This window comes from Rattus norvegicus, chromosome X, assembly GCF_021556685.1.
Source record: "Rattus norvegicus strain SHRSP/BbbUtx chromosome X, alternate assembly SHRSP_T2T, whole genome shotgun sequence".
NCBI classification, from domain to species: Eukaryota; Metazoa; Chordata; class Mammalia; order Rodentia; family Muridae; genus Rattus; species Rattus norvegicus.
This window is the reverse complement of record NC_141554.1, coordinates 116,550,359-116,574,101: the sequence shown is the minus strand read 5'-3', so window position 1 is coordinate 116,574,101 and position 23,743 is coordinate 116,550,359. Positions and strand designations below refer to the sequence as shown.

General features: G+C 41.8%; 1 protein-coding gene and 1 long non-coding RNA gene across 4 annotated transcripts in view; one reads left to right on the top strand and one right to left on the bottom strand.

Moving 5' to 3' along the window:
* The window catches only part of Alg13 (ALG13, UDP-N-acetylglucosaminyltransferase subunit), an 83,194-nt gene extending 73,065 nt beyond the window's left edge, over positions 1-10,129 (bottom strand). Inside the window, exons 1-4 of one of the 3 annotated variants that reach the window (XM_087598931.1) lie at positions 10,011-10,129; positions 8,262-8,320; positions 6,132-6,270; positions 2,201-3,403 (exon numbers count right to left, since the gene is read on the bottom strand). In XM_087598931.1, the coding sequence (XP_087455057.1) occupies positions 3,289-3,403; positions 6,132-6,202 (186 nt within the window). In that variant the 5' untranslated portion in view covers positions 6,203-6,270; positions 8,262-8,320; positions 10,011-10,129 and the 3' untranslated portion in view covers positions 2,201-3,288. 3 annotated transcript variants of the gene reach the window in all.
* On the top strand, positions 8,236-11,561 carry LOC147998330 (uncharacterized). The gene is made up of 3 exons (XR_015646682.1): positions 8,236-8,924; positions 9,920-10,132; positions 11,347-11,561. It is a non-coding gene; the product is annotated as an uncharacterized LOC147998330 (long non-coding RNA).
* The last annotated feature ends 12,182 nt before the right edge of the window (positions 11,562-23,743 follow it).

Genomic DNA, 23,743 nt, shown 5'->3' with positions numbered 1-23,743 from the left:
AGCACTTAGAAGACAAGGTAGACAGATCTATGTGAGTTCAAGGCCTGCCTGATCTACAGAGTTGAGTTCCAGGACAGTCAGGGCTGTTACAGAGAAACCCTGTGTCACCAAAAAATAAAATAAATTAATAAAATAAGGCTAAGTGACCAACATAAACTTTACATTTCAACTTATTTTTCAAATGAGAAAAAAGTTGTTTTAAAAGACCCGTTAAACATTAAGACTATGTCTGGAAATAAAACCTTTCCTAAAATCTTAGTGGAAGAGTTGATGAAAAGGCTATTTTTTTAGTTTGTTTTGCAATGAGGACTTGAGCTGGTGCCCTACCAAGCATATGCTACAGATGGTAGGTAGGATGTGACGTAAACCACAACTGAGAAGGTGGAAAAAAGGGATCACTGTGGCTCAGTAGCCAACCAACTCTAGCCAAGTTAATGAAGTCCTGGTCAGTGAGAAACCATCCTAGAGATAGATGGTATTTGAGGATAAAACCTGAGTTTGTCTTCCGGTCTCCTCAGACAAAGGTATGCATACAAATAGGTACAAACAAAAAATTATTGCCTATATACAATAAAGGCACAATTTCTATTAAGTCTGAACTATGGAGATGCAGGCTACTCACACTCATACATAGCTGTAGGCCAAAGCGGCTTCTTCCTGAGTACATAGTACTTCTCAGGAACCTACTTTTATCATCAGTAAAAATTAAACATTAGTCCAACTGACAATCAGGAAAAATAAGCCTGCTAAAACAATATGAATATGGCCCAAGTAAAATGTCTATACCTAGGTACACCTACAGTCACTATCATAAGCATTGACTGATTCTTTTTTTTTAACTACCTACCTGAAACTTACTATATAGCAGAAGTGACTTCTCCTAAATGCTAGGATTACAGTCCTGCACCATCGAGCTAAGCTCTAAATTTACTGTTTTTACAGATAAACTGTATCTAAGCTTTCAACCAAAGAATTATTGCACCGAAAAATATAACCTTAAGGTGGCTGGAGAGATGGCTCAGCAGTTAAACAGCACTAATTGCTCTTCCACAGGTCCAGAGTTCAATTCCCAGCAACCACATGTTGGCTCACAACCATCTACAACAGGATCTGATAGCCCTCTTCTGGTGCGTCTGAAGACAGCTTCAGTAAACTCATATGAATAAAATAAAAATCTTAAATATATTTTCCTAAAAGTTCTGAAGCCAACCAGAATAGCCAAGATGAAAAACTCAAGTGATAGCACATGCTGAGAACACTCCTCCATTGCTAGTGGGCTTGCAGACTGGTACAACCACTCAGGAAATCCATCTGCAGGTTCCTCAGAAAATTGGAAATATATCTACCTGAAGACCCAGCTATACCACAAGGACATGTGGTCCATTGTGTTCATAGCAGCCTTATTCCTAATAGCTAGAAACTGGAAACAATCCAGATGTCCCTCAGCTGAAGAATGGATACAGAAAATGTGGTTCATTTACACAATGGAATACTATTCAGCTATCAGAAACAAGGACATAATGAACTTTGCAGGCAGATGGATAGAACTAGAAAATATCACTGAGTGAGGTAACCCAGACCCAAAAAGACATGCATGGTATCTTCTGATAAGAGGATATTAAGCAAAAATACACAATGCTCATGATACACCCCACAGACCCTAAGAAGCTAAACAAGGCCCAAGTGAGGATGCTTAAATCTTACTTAGAAGGGAGAACAAAATAATCATAGGAGGTAGCAAGACGGAAGGCACTGGGCTGGAGAGGCGAGGGGGAAAGGTTGTCAGGAGCAGATATGGAAGGAAGACAGTAGAGAGGCCTAGATGGCCAGAATGAACGGAAATATGCACCTGCTGGGGTGGGAGGTACTTCTAGAAAGTCCCAGAGACCTAGAATGGGGGGCCCTAGATGGCAACTGTGAATATTAAGTGAACAGAGGATATAGCTTAGTGGTAGAATGCATACTTAGTATGTACAAGGTCCTAGGTTCAAGCCCTACTACCTCTATCCAAAAAATAAGGGCGGGGGGCCAGTGAAATGGGTCAATACAAACATCCTCTTACCAAACCTAGAGACCCACATTTGATCCCAGGAACATGGCTGAAGGAGAGAAATGGTCCCATTGTCTTCTGACTTCCACATGCATACAAATGTCCATGCATACAAAAAATTAAAAATGAAAAAAAGTAACAGCCAAGTCATACTGTTATATTTTTGGATTTATTCTCTATTTCAGGCATTGTTAAGATTACCTTATCACATACATATCTGTATAATATAGTCATGTGAAATGTAGGCATGTGTCCTACAGTGAGCTGGTGGAGGTAAGAGGAAAACCCCAAGCTCTACCGTTCCTTTTTACCTTGTTTGGTAACAGACCTCGTTTAACCATAGTCCAGTGTTTTCCAGGGATTCTGCCTACATCTACCAATATCATCATAGGCACAGGGATTTCAAACACACACTGCTATGCCTAACATTTACCCTGAAGATGCCAACTCAGGTCCTCAGCAAGCACTTTACTCACGGAACAATTTCCCTCGTCTACTTTAGAGGAACAAATATCAGAAATGGTAGCATATGCCTGTAATCCTAGCACTTGAAGGATCAGAAGTTCAAAGGGTGAACATATCTATTTTATTCAGGATATAAGTAGTTACTCCATCAATTACTTTGATCTTTTCTAAATTAACTATTAGCTTCTACAAAGTAAACCCATTTTTCTACAAAAATGCTGTCTCTTAAGAGAATGACCCTACAAATGCTGATTTTTTTTCACCAAAATGTTACATTTTTAGCATTTTTTATTCAAAATAAAATCTAATATTTGATTATTAACATTTTGGAATTTTTTTTGGTTTTATGGTTTTTAGTTTTTGGAGACAGGGTTTCTCTGAGTAGCTCTGGCTATCTTGGACCTTGCTATGTACACCAGGATGGCCTTGAACTCACAGAAATACACCTGGTTCTGGCCCCAAAGGCTAGAATTAAATGCATGTGCCACCACTACCCAGCTTTTATACTTTCTTGAAATTTTAGGACAAAACTGTGAAGGCTACGTTTTCAAAGTCAGGATTCACTACATATTCAAAAGTTAGGGAAACCCCAAACATTTACCAAAATTATTATCTAGACGCAACTGTAATTTTCATGCCACAAAATTCCTTATAATATTGTTTATAGTAAATATATTGATTTTATACTGTTCTACAAATACATGTCGTCAGTTTATTTTGATTTAGTCATATTCCATGAACTGGATTTAGGGGTATTTTAAAGTACTGAGAGTTTATTTTTGTAATCCAACAACTTTATCCAAAAATGCAGAAAATTTTTCTGGCTGGCCAGGAGGATAACATTTCAGTGTTGATAAATCCATTGACTGTAACAGCCCAGGAAGCATGCTAAAACAAAAGAAGAAAAATATCAGGTAACAGGAGAGAAAATTCTATAACTTATCTGCTGCCTGTTATCCATTTGATGAATGAACAGTTGTGCTGCCAACAAAGAGTTCGAAAGAACTGAATACACATTCTTATCTGAGTCAAATGAAGTTGTTTCAGAAATGTTATTTCAAGGAAAATGTGTTTATACTGTTTTGTAATATTCTCCAGGACCACACAAATATAAAGTAATATTTACAAAAACAGTAAATGAAACCAAAGCACTAAGCATCAGACAAGAAAGTAAGCTAGGATGGCTATACTACATCATTCATGCAGACTGTAAGAAGACTTTTTAAATTTAAATTTATTTTATGTGCCTTGGTGTTCTACCTGTATGTATGTCTGTGTGAGGGTGTCAGATTTCCATAGAACTGGAATAACAGTTATAAGCTGCCATGTAGGTGCTGAGAATTGAACCAGGATCCTTTGGAAGAGTAGCCATTACTCTTAACCACTGAGCCATCTCTCCACCCCACAAGCAAACCTTTCTACTGAAAACTATCTTGAATTGTTAAGTAATGAATCAGTATTTGGTTACCATGCACATTAGAAATAAGGTTCTATGGTTCCTGTCTTATACAATAAAAAAAGAAGACAGAAATAAGGTTCTAAACAACAGCATAGAACTATTACTTCAGAAACTTTATTAACTAAGTCACCTAAATTACAACAGGCATACCACCATCCAATGTAGGTTTGAGGAAAATGATTGAACTACACCAAAAAATATAATAAATCTGCTTGATACTTTCATTTGAGTAACTTTTCTAGAATAAAGTTTCTGAAACTATTAAAAAAGGGAGGGATGAAAAAAAATTGCTCAGAGGATAAAAGTGATTTCCACCGAGCCCAGAGATTATCAAATCAATTCCCAGAACCCACAGGGTGGAAAGATAGAATTAACTCTTCAAAGTTGTCCTGTGCCCTTCATGTGCACACCATAGCACACATATATACATAAATGATTGTTTTCAAAACAGAGACATACAGGGTTTTTCATCCTATAGAAAAAGTTAGGATGTCGTCACAAGAATAAATGTTTTCTTTTATAATATAGTAAAAACAAAAAAATCAGAGCTAAGTAGCTGGGCAGAGTGGCTCATACCTATCTATAATCTCAGATAGATATGTAGGAACCACTAACCTCAAATACTTTGAGGTTGAAACATAAGAATCAGGACTTCAAGGTTAGCCTGGGAGAGTCTCTTCCCCTCAGCCCCCCCAAAAAGAAAAGCTGTACATTTTGAATGAAAATATTTTTCAATAAGTCCTTGAAATATTCATTTGCTTAAGTTGTTAGGAAGATGTGTTCCTGTTTTAAGGTGGTGTTATCAATTTTTAATAACAACTACCTAAGGGTAGATACACCAATTATCTGAACCATTCCTAGCTTTTCCTGACTCACTATGTACCAAGACTATTTCTTTTCCTCCATCATTATAGAGATGAGCACACCATTAATTTTATTACTAGGATAGATATTGACTGAATCTGTCTTCTCCCACTAGGAACATCATGGCATTTAACAAGTGCTCCACATTTAAGGAATGCACAACTATATAGCAAATGCCTGAAAGAAATAGAAAATCCAAACACTTATCATATTCTACATTTTATATTAACATACAGATATAGTCATAAAATTAATTTCCCTATAAGGACATTTACTTTTTTAAAATGCCAAATAAGAAAAGTTTTTAAAATCAAGCAACTGGGAATTACTGACCTGGCCCTTTGGCAATGTCCCAAAGAAGAACTAACAGAAAAACAGCTTTTTCTTCAAGCTTCTATTGCGATGCTGATGAATTCCTATCGAATTCTAATCCACTTCATAAAGCAATATTCCTTTACCATATCCCTTTGCTTAAAGAGCTTCAGAGGAGTGTCATTAAACATAAATTAATAATAGAACTCTTACATGAGCAATGCCCTCCCAGCTTCCTATTCTTGGTAACAATGCCCCTACCATATGAACCTTCCCTGTTCCTAAGTATTCCAACTCCAAGCTCATGCTAAGTTAAGGCTTTTATAAACTCTCATCTTCATATAACTGCTTCTTCTAATTTAGGAGTCACTACAAACATAAGGCCCATATCTGCTCCTAAGGTATACCTAATTCTTCTTATCCCAGCTATGTCATCACTTTTTATCTGTAGCAAAGTTCACCATGTGAAATTATACCACCATAATATAAATGCAATGCTTGCTACTGGACCCTGAGCACTTAAAACATTACCCACTTTATATTAAGAAAATATATGAATGAATATAATTAATTTATGGATTCCAGTGAAGTTACTAAGAGTCAAACGTTAACTGACAACTAAATTCATTATATACATATGAAACTGTCAAAATAACTTAATTCTCCCTTAACTAATATAAGTATGCACCTTCTTTAAACACTGAAAACTTGAGTAATGAAGATTCTTGGAAACCTGCACACCCATATATACGCATTCAAATTCACATACAAAGAGTTGGCCATGAACACAGGAAAAAGACATGGCAAAGAAACAGACAAAGCTACAGACAAATGAGAAGTTTTGGATGAGAAAAATCAAAGCATAACTAATGAGTATGAAAAACGTAAAAAAAAAATTTCAAAAGGTTAGACAGGTGGGTAATAAGAGCTGGGAAAGGAGGAATTTAAGGCAAGAGAACAATAGATCAGTCTCTAGTATACCTGCAAGTACAATAGAAGAGATGGCCTTCTTTGTGTAACTGCTTTGCCAGTTCAAATTGATGATTGTTCATTAACTTTTCATTTACAACTACCACAAGTGGCTTGCCTTTTTCTAGACTCTCCAAACAGCTTCCTGCACCTAGAAAAATAAAAGGTATGCATTTTTTTAAGTTATAATACTATATCATAATAGTTTTTATTCTAAACTTATATTTAGTCATCATTATAGTTTTAATTCTAACTTGAATAATTTAGTCCACAAAACTGTATAAACCAAATGACAAGTGTAGGTCAGGTTTAATGTCACATTCTTCAAATCCCAGCATATGGGAGACTGAGGTAGGAGTATCATGGGTTACACAGGCAAAGTCACTTTGCAAAGTACCTAAATATGACTGGGTCAAACTCACAACTGCCTAGAACTGCTCCATGGTATACAAATACACACAATTAAGAAATAAATCTTATTTAAAAACAGTGGGACCAGAGTGAAGCTCACTTTAAATCCCAGCACTCAGGAGGCAAGGCTGGCACATCTCTTCTGAGTTTAAAGCCAGACTGGCCTACATAATGAATTCTAGGCAAGCCAGGACTATATAGTGAAACCCCTAAAAAAAACAAAAACAAAAACAAAAACAAAACAAAAAAACAAAAAAAAAACAAAAAAAATAAATAAAATGGAGAACCTAGTAAGATACCTATTGTCTACCTGAAGCCTCAACACATTCACACAGATGCATCATGCATCATACACACATACATACCACACACAAGAAAAGGTGGTTTAAAAATACATTTGGAATTTCAAAATGGTCCCAGACCACATGGTAGACTACAAAAGACACAGACAGCGCGCGCGCGCACGCACGCACACGCGCGCACGCACACACGCGCACACACGCACACACGCACACACGCACACACGCACACACGCGCACACGCGCACACACACACACACACACACACACACACACACACACACACACACACACACACACACACACACACACACACGGATGAGGGTGTTTACCACTGAAGTGTCATTCGCAAGAAAGCCAAGACTAGATCTCCATGGATATGCAGATAGACACACATTCATCCATATATGCAGATAGATACACATGTATCCATATATGCACAGACACACTGATATAAAAATGTATACTAGGGGTTGGGGATTTAGCTCAGTGGTAGAGCGCTTGCCTAGCAAGCACAAGGCCCTGGGTTCGGTCCCCAGCTCCGAAAAAAAGAAAAAGAAAAAAAAAAACATAAGATATTTTCTAAATCTATGATTATGTCTCTGAATGCATTTTTAAGTATAAAATTTTCATTTTATTACCATAGGCTACATAATAAAGAAAATGTTACTGTATTTATTTACATTTATTTATATATATTCAACAGATGTATTAAAAAAAGACAATGACTTCTCTAAGATTCATCTATTTTATGTAGATGAGTACACTGTAGCTGTCTTCAGACACACCAGAAGAGGGCATCCTATCCCATTACAGATGGCTGTGAGCCCCCACCCCCAGGTGGTTGCTGGAAATTAAAGTTAGGCCCTATACAAGAGCAGTCAGAGCTCTTAACTACTGAGCCATTTGTCCAGTCCATAAAGATAAATAGGTGGCAATTTCTACAACTACAATCCTACCACTGAAAAGGCTTAATGTCCTTCAAATCTAAGCCCAAATACTTATTTCAGATTTACAATGTTATGATTATTGCATACAGTATCTTTTCCCTCTGTGCTTAGAGTTTCCTACTATAAAACCGGGCTAAAATAACTTTATAGCCTACTGTCTTCCTAAAGTTCTCAATGGATATATTCAAGTAAGTCAAACAATTCTATTACAATGGGGGCTGTGGTGAATTTATTCTGTGTAATTAACCTACAGATTTTGGGGAGAGGATCTTAGGTAGTCCAGACTGGCCTTCCCCTCAGGTGCTGTAACTACGGGTGGTTTCTTTCTTTAGTGTGGTATAAAGGATTGGAACTAGGGCTTTGCACATGCTAGGCGTGTACCTTACAACTGAATTACATATCTAGCCCTCGAGAATTCAATATGAAAAAGTATCTGTTGCTTCTTATAAAACACAGAACCCCAAGATTCTCAGATACTTTACCTGCGTGGCTAATGACAAGATCAGCTTGCTGAAGGTCTTCTTTCAAAGACTCCTTATACCTGTAAACATCCAGAGTGAATGGCTCAGTACTGAATGGCTCAGGCACCACAGTGCCTCTACCAATTTGTAGGACAAGGTGGTTGTAACCCAGACTCTTGAGTATCTGAAAACAGGAAAATAAGAGAACACGGCGCTTTTAAAGTAATTCTTTCGAGAACACCAGTCAAGCAACACCCCCAAGTTGCAGCTCAAAAGCAGCAGCCAGCCATGTGAAAGCCATCTGTTGCCTACCAGTTACTTCTCAAAATTAACCCTTTTCCCCCGGTCCAGGCACCGCCAAGGAACCTCACTACCCACCACCAGCTGGTGGAGCGCGGAGAAAACGTACCTGGAATGAGAAGGAGTTGAGGACTGGGCGGGAACCAAGGGAAGGGCTTGTTTAGGTTCCACCAGTAGAGCTGAGACTGCTACAAAGCAGTAGGGGGTCTCCACGGGAGCCACCCGGAGGCAAAGACCCTCTTTACCTGCTCAAGGAGTCGAATATCAGCGCTTTCCGACAACCCGTAAACTGCTGGGAGTGATCTCAAGCCTGGGTGCTACAGGATAACGTGCTACCAGCCAAGGGAAGGATGAAGTGGGGGGAGCTCGAGCCGAGGCATCGCGGTAAGGGGATTTCGAGCCCAAGTGTCACGGGGTACCCCGTTACGGGCGCGCGGGGAGGGGGTCGCGAGCCCAGGAGTCACGGAGCAACCTGTTACCCACGCGCGGGGAGGGGGTCTCGAGCTAAGGTGTCACGGGGCCACCCGTTACCGGCCCTCGGGGAGGGGTCGCGAGCCAAGGTGTCACGGGGCAACCTGTTACTAGCGTGCAAGGAGGAGGTCGAGAGCCAAGCCGCCACTAGGCAACACCAGACTGGGGGGGCGTGGGAGTTACGGTGGACGGAAGCGCTAAAGGGCAACCATTAGGGCCAAGGGATGGGGGGCGTGGACCTCGGTGCTGCAGGGAAAACCGATACCAGCAAGGAAGGGGGTTTAGAGGTCGCCCACACAAACACTGCGGGGGTAGGGCCTCGCGGACTGAGGCACTGCGGGGGGTGGGGGGAGCCGGTTGCGGCCTGGAAGAAATGGGGGTCGCGGGCCAAGGCGTCGGTGGGGAGGTGTAAAGGCCTAAGAGGATGGGGTCAGCGGACCTCAGAGCCTCAGAGCAACCTGTTTCCCAGTTGGAGGGGCTGAAGCGGGGGGTCGCGGACAGATGAGCCACGAGCAAAAACCCTTTACTGGCCAGAGAGGGTGGGAGGTCGCGGCCTGGGGTCCCAAGGGGTCTGACAAAGCTTGAGGAGGCCGAGCCACGGAAGCGAGACATAGAAGTAGGAGAGGCCGGGGAGAGTCTGGGAGAAGGCCCAGCTGAGAGGCTCAGGGGGCTAAGGAAGACTGAGGAGGTTCGGTGGTGGAGAGAGACTGTGGGGAGACGGGAGTCGCAGGGAGAGACTTGCGAAGGGAGGCATGACAGTTGTGGAGGAAGGCTGTGGGAGGGCCACTGAAGTCGGGAGGAGAGGCGGAAGACCGAGGGAGAAGAAACGGTGGGGTGGGGGGCTGGCGGAGCTTTGGGCTCCAGGGCTCCGCGGTACCGGAGCCACAGTAACCGAGTTTCCTTTTCAGCCTGCAGCTGCTCCCGGGGAAGGCCAGCAGCGCTTAAGCGGCAACACAAACAGCCACAGCGGCCCACCGCCCGCCGCCCAGCCCGACTCACCTGAACCGTATCGTTGGCGACCACACGAGCGACGAGGTCGTCGAAACTGGTGGTCCCGACGGTCACAAACGCTCTCTTCATCGCGCGGGTTCCAGATTCGGAATTACTGGAGCGGATGTGACGTAGGTGGCTCGGGAGGGGAAACAGCAGGGGGAGGAGGCGGAAGTCCATGGGGGCACGCTGGAGTGTAACACGCGGCTGGGAAAGGCGGAAAACTCCACTCGCTAGGGCGTTCCCTCCTTCCTACCGGAGGTCGGAAGCGCTTCAGGCGTAGAGCCTGCGGGCTGTCCGAGGCCCCACGTGGTTGTCAATGCTTTACACCTTTGCCCGTAGCACAGGTGTTATCTATCAAAAGGCGTGGAAACTTGCCAAGTGTAATTTTTGTCTACTGAGAAAAAGGAGACACCCCGAACATCTAACTGAAATAGTTTGAGTAGTGTGAATCTTTCCTGTGACGACATAAACGTCCACTGCTCTTGGTTCATATGAGCCTTTTGCAATAAGAACAGCTTTTCACAGGGAAACCTTGTCGTCTTTGAAGTGTCCTTTTAGCCCTGGCATAATAGTTCACCAAAGTCAAGAGGACTGATGGTTGGGAGCTCCAAGTCAGCAATAGATAGATGATAGACAATCAAGATTTAGAGAGGAAAAAGGATAAACAATCAGCTAATCAATAGATGACACTGATCTGTTTTTATCTTTGCTGTGAAAGGAAGTGAAGTTTTATTTGATGGGTTTATTTTGGTTTTTTTTTAAGTTTATTTATTTATGTATATGAGTACACCGTTACTATTTTCAGACACACCAGAAGAGGGCATCAGCTCCCATTACAGATGGTTGTGAGCCACCATGTGGTTGCTGGGAATTGAACTCTGGACCTCTGGAAGAGCAGCCAGTGCTCTTAACTGCTGAGCCATCTCTCCAGCCCTTATTTTGGATTTTTTTAAAGACAGTGTCTCAAGTAGCCCAGGCTGACTTAGAATTCCCTAAATAGCTGAAGATGACCTTGAGCTGATAAACTGGGATTGCAGATCTGCGTCATAACCGTGGGTTCTTGGGATTGGTGTTTTAATGGACTGTAATAAACAATAGCAAGCTGTAGCACTGCTTGGGTCATCGGACGATGGGGAAAATGATTTATTACTAATACTCTCAATGGACCAAGTATTATAGATAAATCTGATCTCATTTTACCAGACATCGTTTTGATGCTGTTATGAAGAGCTAATGCTTAGATAAGCTGAAGTGTCATAACTTTGATATTTTCTTTTAACAGGACCTCAAGATGTCTGAAATGCTTAAATTATATTATTTTGTTTTCTCTAATCTGCTTCAGGTTCTGCGAGCATGCAACAAAGAGTATACTTTCTGAACCAGGGAAATGGCAGATTGGGTGAAAGCATCAGCATGGAAGCCTCATGACTTGAGTTCGATCCCCAGGGTCCATGTGATGAGGGAACCAACTGCTATAAGTTGTCTTCCAACCCGTGACATGCTCAACATAGCACATGCACCACCCCTGTATAGAAATAAACAAATAAATAAAGGTAATGCACGTGTTTTAAATTATTCCCTATCAGCTCCGCACAGTAGTACACACCTGTAATCAAGTTACCCAAGATAGGGAGAGAGCCCCGGCCAGGTAACCAGACCAACTAAGTTAAGCCACCAGGATTCAATAAGAAAATTACAGAGCCAAGTAGACTGGAACCAAAAGCTACTGAGGCATCTGGTGGCAGGGCAATAGGACTGCACACCCCCAGTGATGACAAGTTCCACTCCCTTGAGAGCTGTCTACAAGGGCAAGAGGAGCAGCAGTCCCTGCTCTCCCACAGACAACAGTGAGCTCTTCTTGCTGTTCACCTGAAAGAAGGTGATGTCATTTACTAAGCCTGCCAGGACATGGAGTGATTGAAACCTCTGCAGATAAGTCAGCCAAGCAAAGGAGTGGGGAGGAGAGGGTCTCCAACCCCAGCCTGAAAACATTCAAGCCCATTGGTGTCACCCAGCTGAAGCCCTGGAGTGCCTGGTACCCCACCCCGGGTCTCCCAGATCTGCATGCAATGTTGGTTTCCTCCTGAGGCTTTGCTCCAGGGATACACAGTGTGGGGTCTGCTCTATCCAGCAGCAAAACCCAAAGCCAGGAGCAAAACCCAAAGCCAGCAGGACTGATGCCTGAGGCCTCCTTTCCTCTTCCAGAATCCCACACCATCAGGCTGCCCCTGTTCCCTGACAACCTTTGTCTTTTTTCCCTAGCAAGCTCTAACTTGGATGGTGACTGACCTTGCTTTTGTCCCAGGGGTCATGATCCCAAAGCCCTCTGCTCTCTCCTGCCACGGAACCTCCCCAATTTCCCTGTCCCTGGCTACTTTGGAATCAAGAGGGAGAAGAGGAGCCTGCATTTCTCTGGATGTTTGTACTAGCTGATTTTGTCCTTGAGATAACCAGAATATAGGACATAAGCGGACCCCCGAAGTATCCAGCATAGTTCCCACCCCGCCACTCGGGGGAAAGGGAGGAAGCCCTGAGTGGATGAAATTCTGAGTGGGTGTGTGTTGTTAACAGCTGTTGGCCACATCAAGGACCAAGCCTCAGACCCCAAGGAAAAAGTGTCCCAGCCCTTGAGGCTCAGAGAGATAGCAAAGTATTCTCTTTGTCCAAGTGTGACTGTTGGTAGTGAGTGCAAAAAATGTCCTCTGTAGCTATTTCTCCTAGATGTTTAAGGACTGAAGACTGCCAGTGTTGATCCTGAACATGTGTACAACTCTGGAAGCCTATCTGTGTGGTACTGGAGACTGGAGTTTGGGAGAGAGGAATAAAAGCAGGTGGAGGGGAGGGGAGAGAAAGCAGATTAAAGAAACAAAGAGGGGGTTGGGGATTTAGTTCAGTGGTAGAGCACTTGCCTAGCAAGCGCAAGGCCCTGGGTTCAGTCCCCAGCTCCGAAAAAAAGAAAAGAAAAAAAAAAGAAACAAAGAGGTCCAGTGACCCTCCACATCCAAAGTTCATCTTTCTGGATCCTAACATGAAGATTAGGTTTAAATAGAGGGGAAGGGGCCTGTGTAACTAAGCAGCCCTGGTTAGGATGTGATCCACCCTATCTAGACTTCAGTCGGCCCTACAAGGTGGTCTAACAAGTTAGTAGAACTGTATGAGTTTTTTTTCTTCCCAGATAGACAAGTCACAGTTCTGGCTGGCATCTGGTTTCAGCTTGCTCCTTCTCCCAGCAGAAGATTGCCAGGAAGAGATTCCAATTTCTTGGAGACCATGGTTGTAATCGTCTAACAGTGAAAGGAAGGAGCACATGTATCTCTTTAGAGTACTACATTCCTACCAGAAAGGTTACAAATCTCGGCAGTAAGGAGATAAAGGGGGATTAGGAGTTCAGTTTCATCCTTAGCTACACAGAAAGTTGGAGGCTGAATGAAAAAAGAAGCAAAAGGAAAAGGACACATGTTTCTAGGTGTGGTGGAGGAGAAAATTTATTATAGATAAAATCAAGAGAGCATAGCCAGAGGCAGGGACATACGGGACAGTCCTGAGCGGTCCACTTAGAGCCTTGTGGGAAGAGGAAAGAACCAGGTATATCAGCCTGGAGGCCCAAGGAAGAGTAGTAACAAAAATGGCCGGATTATAGAGGGATGGGAAGGAAAAGGAAGGGCAGCCCAACCCCTGAACTGGAGAAGTTTAGGGAAAGGTGTGGAGTATGCCAGCCTGGAGGGCCCTGTAAGCGGTCAGGACAAAGGGATGCTGGGAGAACCTGTTTGGCCAGGTCCACTTCGGAATGTTAAATAGGCATGTTAGCCTTTTGTCCCCTGGTTTGAGACTTAACAGAGGCCAGACTGGTCTATGGGTCCAAACATGTTATCTCAAAAAAAGAAAACATTATTTACATAGGTTGGAGACACATGTAAATAATATGTCACTTAATAAAAATTAATCCACTCAGAAATACTCATTACGCATTTATTCTTTATATGTCCTTCATACTAGATGTGTGAGTTCCAAATTGTGATAAAGTAAAAGAAAAAGTATAAGAGAATAACAGGCAATGTGGAGGGGAGCCTACTTTGATGTGAAAGGGAGTAGTCACTACAAACTGACTTTTTAGACAAGGAAGTAGCAGAAGGTTACATCAAAAGGTTACATTTGAAACTTGTGTATCTTTTATCCTAAAGACTACCAGCAAGGCAAACCTGTCTGCCTTTCTGAGAAGAGACTAATGAGCCAATATGGTGGTGGATTACATTGGGCTAAGGAGCTAGAGGTCTGGTTTCTAGCTGTCAAGCTGCAATTAGCTTAGCTGTCAATGTAATCAGAGATCTGGGAAGAATAAAGTATAATCTAGAGGCCATATTAATTTAAATGACAGAGGTGGGCCTATAGTCCACTACCTAAACAGTTTTCCCAGGTCCCTGTGGACTCCATCACAATTTAGGCAGAGGTAATCTGGCATCAGGCCCAGATGAGTGGCTTTTTTTTCTTGTGGAGAAGGAATGTGGGAGAAATGACTCACCTGTCTTAGGCAATATTGTTAGCATTCCTTCTAGGCTCCACCCCACAGTTACCTGACAATAGTCAGGTATGCCTGACTCAGTAAAAAAGGGGCTGCTTGCTCCTTCCTCTCTCTTTTCTCTTGTTTGTTCTCTTACCCTTTTCCCCCTCTGTCCCTTCTCTCCCCATTCCCCTCCCCCATCTCTCCACGTGTTTAGGGCCGGCGCTCGAGCGCTCGCTCTCTCTCTCTCTCTCTCTCTCTCTCTCTCTCTCTCTCTCTCTCTCTCTCTCCCCATGCCCTAAATAAATTCTGTCCTGTGGCTGGTATCTCACAGGGAAGGGATGCCTCAGCATGGGCCCGCAAAGGCACCACCTTCTCCCTGCGCCCTACTGCACCGCTACCAAACATATCCCTAGATTCTTTTTTTATATACTTTTTTATAAAACACAACAAATATGAGACATTTAATTCTCCTGGTGACCTCTGTCCACAGTATAGGCCCAGCCCTGGCAGCACGTGAGGCAATGGAGCAGTCTTTCTCAGTGTTTATTATATAATATCACAATCCAGGTAGAGTCCTTTGTCACTGTGCCCAAATCTTCTTGGAGATCTTGTGGTGGGGGTGGGGGAGTCACTTTTAGGAGTTGGGAGTCTCTGTCATAGTAAGCTTAAACATTTAATGTTCCCTTTAGCAGCTCTCTGACAAGACTGAGAGCTAGTATCTAGGGTTTCTGAGTTAGACACTTTATATCTGTTTTTAGTTATTTGTTTTACATTGACCCCAGCAAACATAAAGGTTGCATTGTAACTTAATGACAGTAGCAAAAACAAGGCTAAAAGCTATCTTTAAGACAGTGACCTTTAATTTTTTAATGTTGTAAACCGTTAAAGTAACAACAAAATGACTATTTACAGGGCGGGGTGGGGGGGCAATGTAAGGTCTAAAATGTTTTGCACATAATTACAATGACATTTATTAACCTTTGTCGAGTGTTTATTATATGGTAATACCAGCGATAAATACTTTCTCATGAGTTATTTAATGATAAATGGCTAAGGTAATTTGACAAATGAAAATACTGCTCTAGATTTATTTGTAGTCAGCATCATTTTAAAAAGTGTGCCTACTTTATAGTGTTCTTTCACTTTTATATTAATATGATCATTAATACATTAATATAATCATTCATATTTAATATTTAAAAAAATCGTCCTACATGCTTGAATTTGAAGGTCAGCAATTTTGAGATACACTTAGGAGCTTTGATTTAATACTTGTAATAAATTTGAAAAGTACAGAGCCATCTACCATGAGGGTGTGATCTTCATCTGCCTGAAAACTCCCAAGTTCTTTGAAGTTTCAGTGCATATTCGAAGCACACAAGAACTCTGAGGCCTTAGCGTTCTGCAAATTTGACACAAGCAAGGGTTATGTGCAAAGAAGAAACCTTAATTAAGAATAAATCCAGGGGTTGGGGATTTAGCTCAGTGGTAGAGCCCTTGCCTAGCAAGCGCAAGGCCCTGGGTGTGGTCCCCAGCTCCAAAAAAAAAAAAAAAAAAAGAAAAAGAAAAGAAAAAGAAAAAAAGAATAATTCCACATAAAATTGGCCTGCAGGCAAGATTGTGGATAATCCTTGATAATAATTAATCCTTGATTAATTAATCCTTGATTAATGATTAATGTGGAAGGCCTAGGCCAGGGTGGTACCATCCCTGGGCTGGTGGTCCTGAGTTGTACACACAAAAGCAAGCCAGTAAAGAGTATTCTTCCATGGTTTCTGTTTAAGTTCCTGCCTCCAGTCTCCTGCCTTGGCTTCCCTAAATCATCCCTGTGATCTGGAAGTGTAAGCTAAATAAGGTTTTCCTGCCCTAAAGTTGTTTTTGATCACTGTTTAACACAGCCACAGTGACATTAGGCTACAGTCCCATTAAAATTAGAGGAAAAGGGGTTGGGGATTTAGCTCAGTGGTAGAGCGCTTGCCTAGGAAGCACAACGCCCTGGTTTCGGTCCCCAGCTCCGGAAAAAAAAAAAGAACCAAAAAAAAAATTAGAGGGAAAGTCTGAAGACAGTGAATGGATATCTGAAAAACAAATGCATAAGTAAATTACACATGGGGTAAGTGGTGATAGTAAATCTTTGGATTATAGGATTATATGTCCATCACATAAGGGAAGAGTGCAGAGTTCGTGTGTGTTTGTGTGTGTGTGTGTGTGTGTGTCTGTTACAAGGAAGAAATTCTATGCTGAAGGTACAGTTAAGTTAGTCCTAAGCCTGCCAGCACTTTGAGTTCCATGTCTACCATGACCTTCCGTCAGGACAGACCACCCCTAAAATGAGAACAGTTGTCTATGATGGAGACTCTGGAAACAGATGATCTGGTAGGGATCCAGTTGAGCCCCTTGGGTCATCACAATGATTAACCCTTTATTGGCCTTGCTATACCACTTGATCTGAGACACTGTAACCTGTATCCATACCTTGGCCAAGACTGCTTACATTTTGGTTACATTTATTCATTTATGTGTCAACACAGTGTGTGTGTGTGTGTGTGTGTGTGTGTGTGTGTCATAACCCATGTGGGGATGTCAGAAGACAATTCGTAAATTGGTTCTCTCCTTCCACTATGTAGATTCTTAGGATCAAACTCAGATTATCAGATTGGGCGGCAAGAACCTATAGCAGTTGAGCCATCTTGTGGGTCCTGAATTTTTTAAATTATTTATTTATATATTTATTTATTTGTTGTATATACATCTTTGGTGGTGTGAGGGTGTCTTAAGAACTCTAGGACTTGTTATGTAGCTGGGAACAGCCTTGAACTGATATTTCTGTCTCCAACTCATGAGAGGGAGCTTTCCTACCTCGCCTGGCTCACAAATGCTTTATTATGCATACCTCTTGACTCCACTCTAACTCTTCCTCTTCTTAAACCTAAAGTTTGCATCAGCATTCCAAGATAAATGTGGAATCACTGGATCTTTTTGAGTGTTATTCTTCCCAGTGCATGTTTATAAAATATCATTTCTCTGCTTTTCAAAAAAAAATGGACCTTAAACATAAACAATTCTCTAAAATACACACACAGGTTAACTTTATCTGAGCCTGATGCTAGATTTAGAATGAGGAATTTATATTAGTTTTTATTATGAAAGAATATACCAGGAACTAGGCAGGGTATTGTTCCCTTCACCCTCAGCACTGGGGAAGCAGAATCAGGTGACCTTTGAGGCCAGCCTGGTTTACATAGTGTTCCAAACCAGCATAACCAGACCCTTTCTTTAAGCATGAATAACAGAGGGCTGGAGAGATGGCTCAATGGCACTGACTGCTCTTCCAGAGGTCCTGAGTTCAATTCCCAGCAACCACAACCATCTGTAATGCCCCCCTCTAGTGCGTCTGAAGACAGCTACAGTGTACTCATACACAAAATAAAATAAATAAATCTAAAAAAAAATTAAAAGAAAGAATAACAGACATACAAAGGAAAAAAAAAAAGATGTCCCTGGGAGATGGCTTAGTAGTTAGGATCCCTGGCTGCTCTTGCAAGAGGAACTCTTGGTTCTCAGCACCCATATAGTGACTTAAGACCATCCATAATTCCAGTTCCAGGGCCTTCAATTCCCTCCTTTGACCTACTCTGTTGCCAAGTACACAGAGATGCATGTGCAGGTTAAACACTCATACACGCAAAATAAATCTGAAAAAAGAATATGGTCGATTTCTTTCTTAACTGATATCTGCTGAAAATGTTCGCTATACATTATGCTAGGATTTAGGGAGAAAATATGGCAAACAAAAGTCAATGAAATGATTCCTAGTGATATTCTGCTGTACTTACATTGGTGTCCAGCCCAAGTGTCATCAGAGAGGCTTCATCAAGCAGCAGATGGAAACAGATGCAGATACCCACAGCCAAACTTTAGGCAGAGCTCAGGGAATTCTGTGGAAGAGGGGAGGAAGAACTGAAGGAGCCAGAGGGGTCAAGAAAACATACAAAATCAACTAGCCTGGGCTCATAGGGGGTCACAGACCGAACTGAAAACCAGAGAGCATGCGTGGGATGGACCTAAACCTGCACAAACGTAAGAGTTGTGTAGCTTCATCTTGTGAGATTCCTAATGGCAGGGGCTGTCTCTGACTCTGTTGCCTGTTTTGGGGGATCCTTTCCTCCTACTGGGCTCCCTCATTCAGCCTTGATAGGAGAGGAGGTGCCTAGTCTTACTGCAGCTTGCTAAGCCATGACTGATTGATACCCATGGCGGTTGGCCCTTTTATGTAGAGAAATGGAGGAGGAGAGTCTAGAAAGAGAAAAGGAAGGGGGAAACTGCCATCTGGATGTAAACAGCAGAGTGAATGTCACACATGTGAATTCAGAGATTGTGACAGTGTGACAAAGACCTTCCTGGGTTCAAATCCAGAAAAAAATTGCAACATTGAGAAGGGAAGTATTCACACACACCCTGCACCGTAATCAAGAAGCTATTTGCATTTGATCCCTCTGGGAAAGGGAAAATTAGTTTTCTTGAATGGAATGTCATTTGTAATATCAGCCACACTCCAAAGCAAGCTCCATGTGCAGCAGCAGTTGGCCAGCACAAAGGGACCCCATATTTGGGGGTTTTGTTGTCTATTTGTTTTTGTGTAATTTTTTTCTCTTACTAATTTTTGTTTGTTTTGATTTTCTTTTTTTTATAAATAGCAGATACAAACTGCGCAGGTTATTATTATTCCTAAATTATCATGTCCTGAGGTCCAGTTCTTACTTTTTTTTTTATTTAATGAGTGCTCTGCTGCTGCCTGAAGAGGGCATCAAATCCCCCTATAGATGGTTGTGAGCCACTATGTAACTGCTGGGAATTGAACTCATGATCTCTGGAAGAGCAGCCAGTGCTCTTAACCACTGAGCCATCTCTCCAGCCCTTCTTTTGTTTGTTTGTTAGTTTGTTTTTTATTTTTAAGATTTATTTATTTATTTTATGTATGCGATTACACTGTCGCTGACATCAGACACACCAGAAGAAAGCATCAGATCCCATTACAGATGGTTGTGAGCCACCATGTGGTTCCTGGGAATTGAACTCAGGACCTCTGGAAGAGCAGTCAGTGCTCTTAACCGCTGAGACATCTCTCCAGCCCCCAAGTTCTTTCTTTTTAAATTAACTAATTTAACTTACATTTCAGCCACAGTTTCTCCTTCCTCCTCCCCTCCCAGTCCTTTGTTCCCCCTCCCCCACCCACTCCTCCCAACTATCTCCACAAAAAAAGGGGAGGTCTCCCAAGGATACCAACCCGCCTAGCCATATCAAGTTCCAGTAAGACTAGGTACCTTCTCTCCTATTGAGGCTAGAAAAGGTAGCCCATTGGGGAGAATGGGTTTAATTTTTTTTTTTTTTTGAGCAGAGGGGGAAGGAGGGAGAGAGAGAAGTTTGGTGGGTAGGGAGGATCTGGAAGAAGTTGGGGAAGGGAAATATGATTAAAATATATTGTAAGAAAAAATAAAAATAAATTGGATGTATTTTCTTGTGAACTTTATAGATACAGATTTATATAAAATGTGGTTTTTGTATCTGCTTTCTGTAATTTAATATATTTTCAGTACTCATTTATAATGTTGTATGATGTACTATACTTATTTTCATAATTTTAGTGTTCTACAATTTATGGTTAAATTCTATTTTCTTATTTTATTTTATGTGTGTGATTACACTGTCACTGTCTTCAAACACACCAGAAGAGGGACTCGAATCCCATTACAAATGGTTGGGAGCCACCATGTGGTTGAACTCAGGACCTCTGGAAGAGCAGTCAGTGCTTTTAACCGCTGAGCCATCTCTACGGTCCCCAAATTCTATTATTTTATTTTATTTTTTGTATGTTTGATATACTATATATTTCTGTCTGTCCTGGAACTGTCTCTGTAGACCAGGCCGTGAACTCCCAGAGATCACCTGTCTGTGCTTCCAGAGGGCTGGGATTAAAGGTGTGCACCACTCTTCTGCCCAGCTCTCATTCTATTTTTTTGGTAGGTGCTTTTGAAGTTTCCAAAGAGAACTGATACCTTTCTGAACAGTATTTCTGTGGGTTTTGTGTGTGTGTGTGTGTGTGTGTGTGTGTGTGTGTGTGTGTGTGTGTGTGTGTGTGTGTGTCTATAATGTAGTTGCAATGGGTATATATCTGGATTGATCATTGCTAGGTCACAGAGTACAATATCAGCTTCAATAGGTTATGCCAAACATATTTAATTGGTGTACCAATTTCCAAATCACCTTGGCCCAAACCTGGTGACTTGGCCATTTTTATTTTAAATATTAAAGATCTGAGATTTTTGGTTTGGTTTAGCTTATTTTGTTTTGTTTTGGTTTTGGATTGATTTTTCAAGACAGGGTTTCTCTGTATAACAGCCCTGGCTATCCTGGAACTCATTTTGTAGTGTAGGCTGGCATAAAACTCATGTAGTTATATATCTGTCTTTGCCTCCTGGTTGCTGGTACTAATGGCCTGTGCTATCATGCCCAACTGTTTACTAAAGATCTAAAGTAAAGTACTACTGTTATTTATTTATGTGTCTGGCTAGTTTTGTGCATCAACTTGGCACAAGCTGGAGTTATCACAGAGAAAGGAACCCCCCTTGAGGAAATGCCTCCATGAGATCCAGCTGTAAGGCATTTTCTCAATTAGTGATCAAGGGTGAGAGGGACTAGCCTATTGTGGGTGGTGCCATCCCTGGCCTGGTAGTCCTGTATTCTATAAGAAAGCAGGCTGAAGAGGGAGGGGAAAAAGAAAAGAAAGAAAGCAGGCTGAGCAAGCCAGGGGAAGCAAGCCAATAAGCAGCATCCCTCCATGACCTCTGCATTCACTCCTGCCTCCAAGTATCTACCCTGTGTGAGTTCCTGTCCTGACTTCCTTTGATGATGAACATGTAGTTATATGGAAGTTATGTAGTTATATAGTTATGTGGAAGTGTAAGGTGAATAAACTCTTTCCTCCACAACTTGCTTCTTGGTCATGATGCTTTGTGCAGGGATAGAAACCCGGACTAAGACAAGTATAATACTAAAACTTTTAGTTTAGAAAAAATAATTTAAAGATGCTGTCTAACTATATTTAGCTGTATTGCTTTTCCCCCTTCTGAAAGTTTTCCTTTCACTGTTGCCTTGTCTCTGTATAACTGTCTGCCTCATCACTAGACTCACTCAATTTGTTACCCATCAGTCAGTCTTTCCAAGCTCAATGTTCTCCCCCCTAATCTTTGACATAGAAAACTATTTGCATCCCCTTTCTGTCAAAAGACATTCGTTCTTGGGCTAAAGAAATAGCTTGGTCGTTAAGAGTGACTGCATGGGGGCCGGAGCGATGGCTCAGCAGTTAAGAGCACTGACTGCTCTTCCAGAGGTCCTGAGTTCAAATCCCAGCAACCACATGGTGGCTCACAACCATCTGTAATGGGATCTGATGCCCTCTTCTGGTGTGCATGAAGATACTGACAGTGTACTCACATATTTTTTAAAAAAAGAGTGACTGCTGCTCTTGCAGAATACCTTAGTTTATTTTCTAGCATCCACTCAAACAAGTCACAAGTGCCTGGAACATTCAGGGCCAGAAGATCCAATCTCCTTTTGGAGCCCCTTTGGGAGCATGCACTCATTTTCACATACCCTTTCACGGACATACATAAACACATGTTTTATCAAAATTATAAAATCCTTTAAAAGTAAATTTGTGGTCAGAGAGATGGCTGAGCAGTTAAGATCCCCTGTCCAAGGACCCAGATTCTGTTCCTTGCACCAACAATAGGCAGCTTACAAGAGCCTGTAACTCCAGGGCCAGTGGAATATGTCTCTGCCTGCTGGCCATCTTCGGTGACTGAATGCACCTGGTATATGGAAACAAATTCAGGTGCACACACAGACACATAAATAAATAACTTAATCACAGGTGAGAAATATTCATTCACATCGTATTTGCAGTTGTGGTATCTTGTGGTGTCTTTCTCCTAAGAATACTTACTACACTTGTATAAAGTTGGTATTTTAATGTATTTGCTCATTTGTTTGTAAATGAGTCTTGGTGTTTATACAAATATGGTATCAAAAACAGAACAACAATAATTTTGGAGTTAGGAAGTAGTCATAGCTCCTTTTTTTAAGTTGGATATTTTTTATTTACATTTCAAATGTTATCCCCTTTCCCAGTTTCCTGTCCGTAAACCCCCTATCCCAAGGGCTTCTCCTTCCATCGGTGCCCAACAAGGCCATCCTCTGCTCCATATGCAGCTGGAGCCATGGGTCTGTCCATGTGTGCTCTTTGGATGGTGGTTTAGTCCCTGGGAGCTCTGGTTGGTTGGTATTGTTGTTCTTATGGGATTGCAAATCCCTTCAGCTCCTTCAATCCTTTCTCTAACTCCTCCAATGGGGACCCTGTTCTCAGTTCAATGGTTGGCTGTGAGCATCCACCTCTGTATTTGTCATGCTCTGGCAAAGCTTCTCAGGAGATAGTTATATCAGACTCCTGTCAGCGTACACTTCTTGGCATCAACAATATTGTCTGGGTTTGGTGGCTGTATGTAAATGGGTGGATCCCCAGGTGGAGCAGGCTCTGAATGCAGAGCTCCAATTTTTATGAAAGGCAAAAACTGATACATCAACAATATAAACAAAATAAACCCATCATTTCTTCAAAAAGGATTCCTCACATTTAACTAACATGGGTTAAAACCCTGCAACTTAAGAAGTTCTGTCATTCTCATATCATCCAAGTATGAAACCTATGCTTATATTGCCCCCCACATTTTCTTAACGCTAAAGAATGAGGCCAAAATAACTTACTTATGAAGAAGCAATCTGGCTTGGTGGTGGCTCATACCTTTTATAGCAGCATTAGGGAGGCAGAGGCAGGTGGATCACTAAGTTTGAGGGGAGCCTGGTCTATATAGCATTCTAGAACAGTCAGGGATACACCAAGAAACCTTGATTCAAATGAAGAAGAAAAGAGGATGAGGAGGAGGAAGAGGAAGAAGAGGAAGAGGTAACCCTAAGGAAGCAAATATAGCATGTGTAGTACTATTTTCATGTATGTATGTATGTATGTGTGTGTGTATGTTATATATCCCTTTGTATAGTGTGTGCAGGACATGAGCACCTAGTGTTTGGAGGTCAGAGGATAACTTTTGGGGAATTCATTTTGTCTTTCCACCTTGGGTTTTTGTTGCTGTTGTTTGTTTTTGTTTGTTTGTTTGTGTTT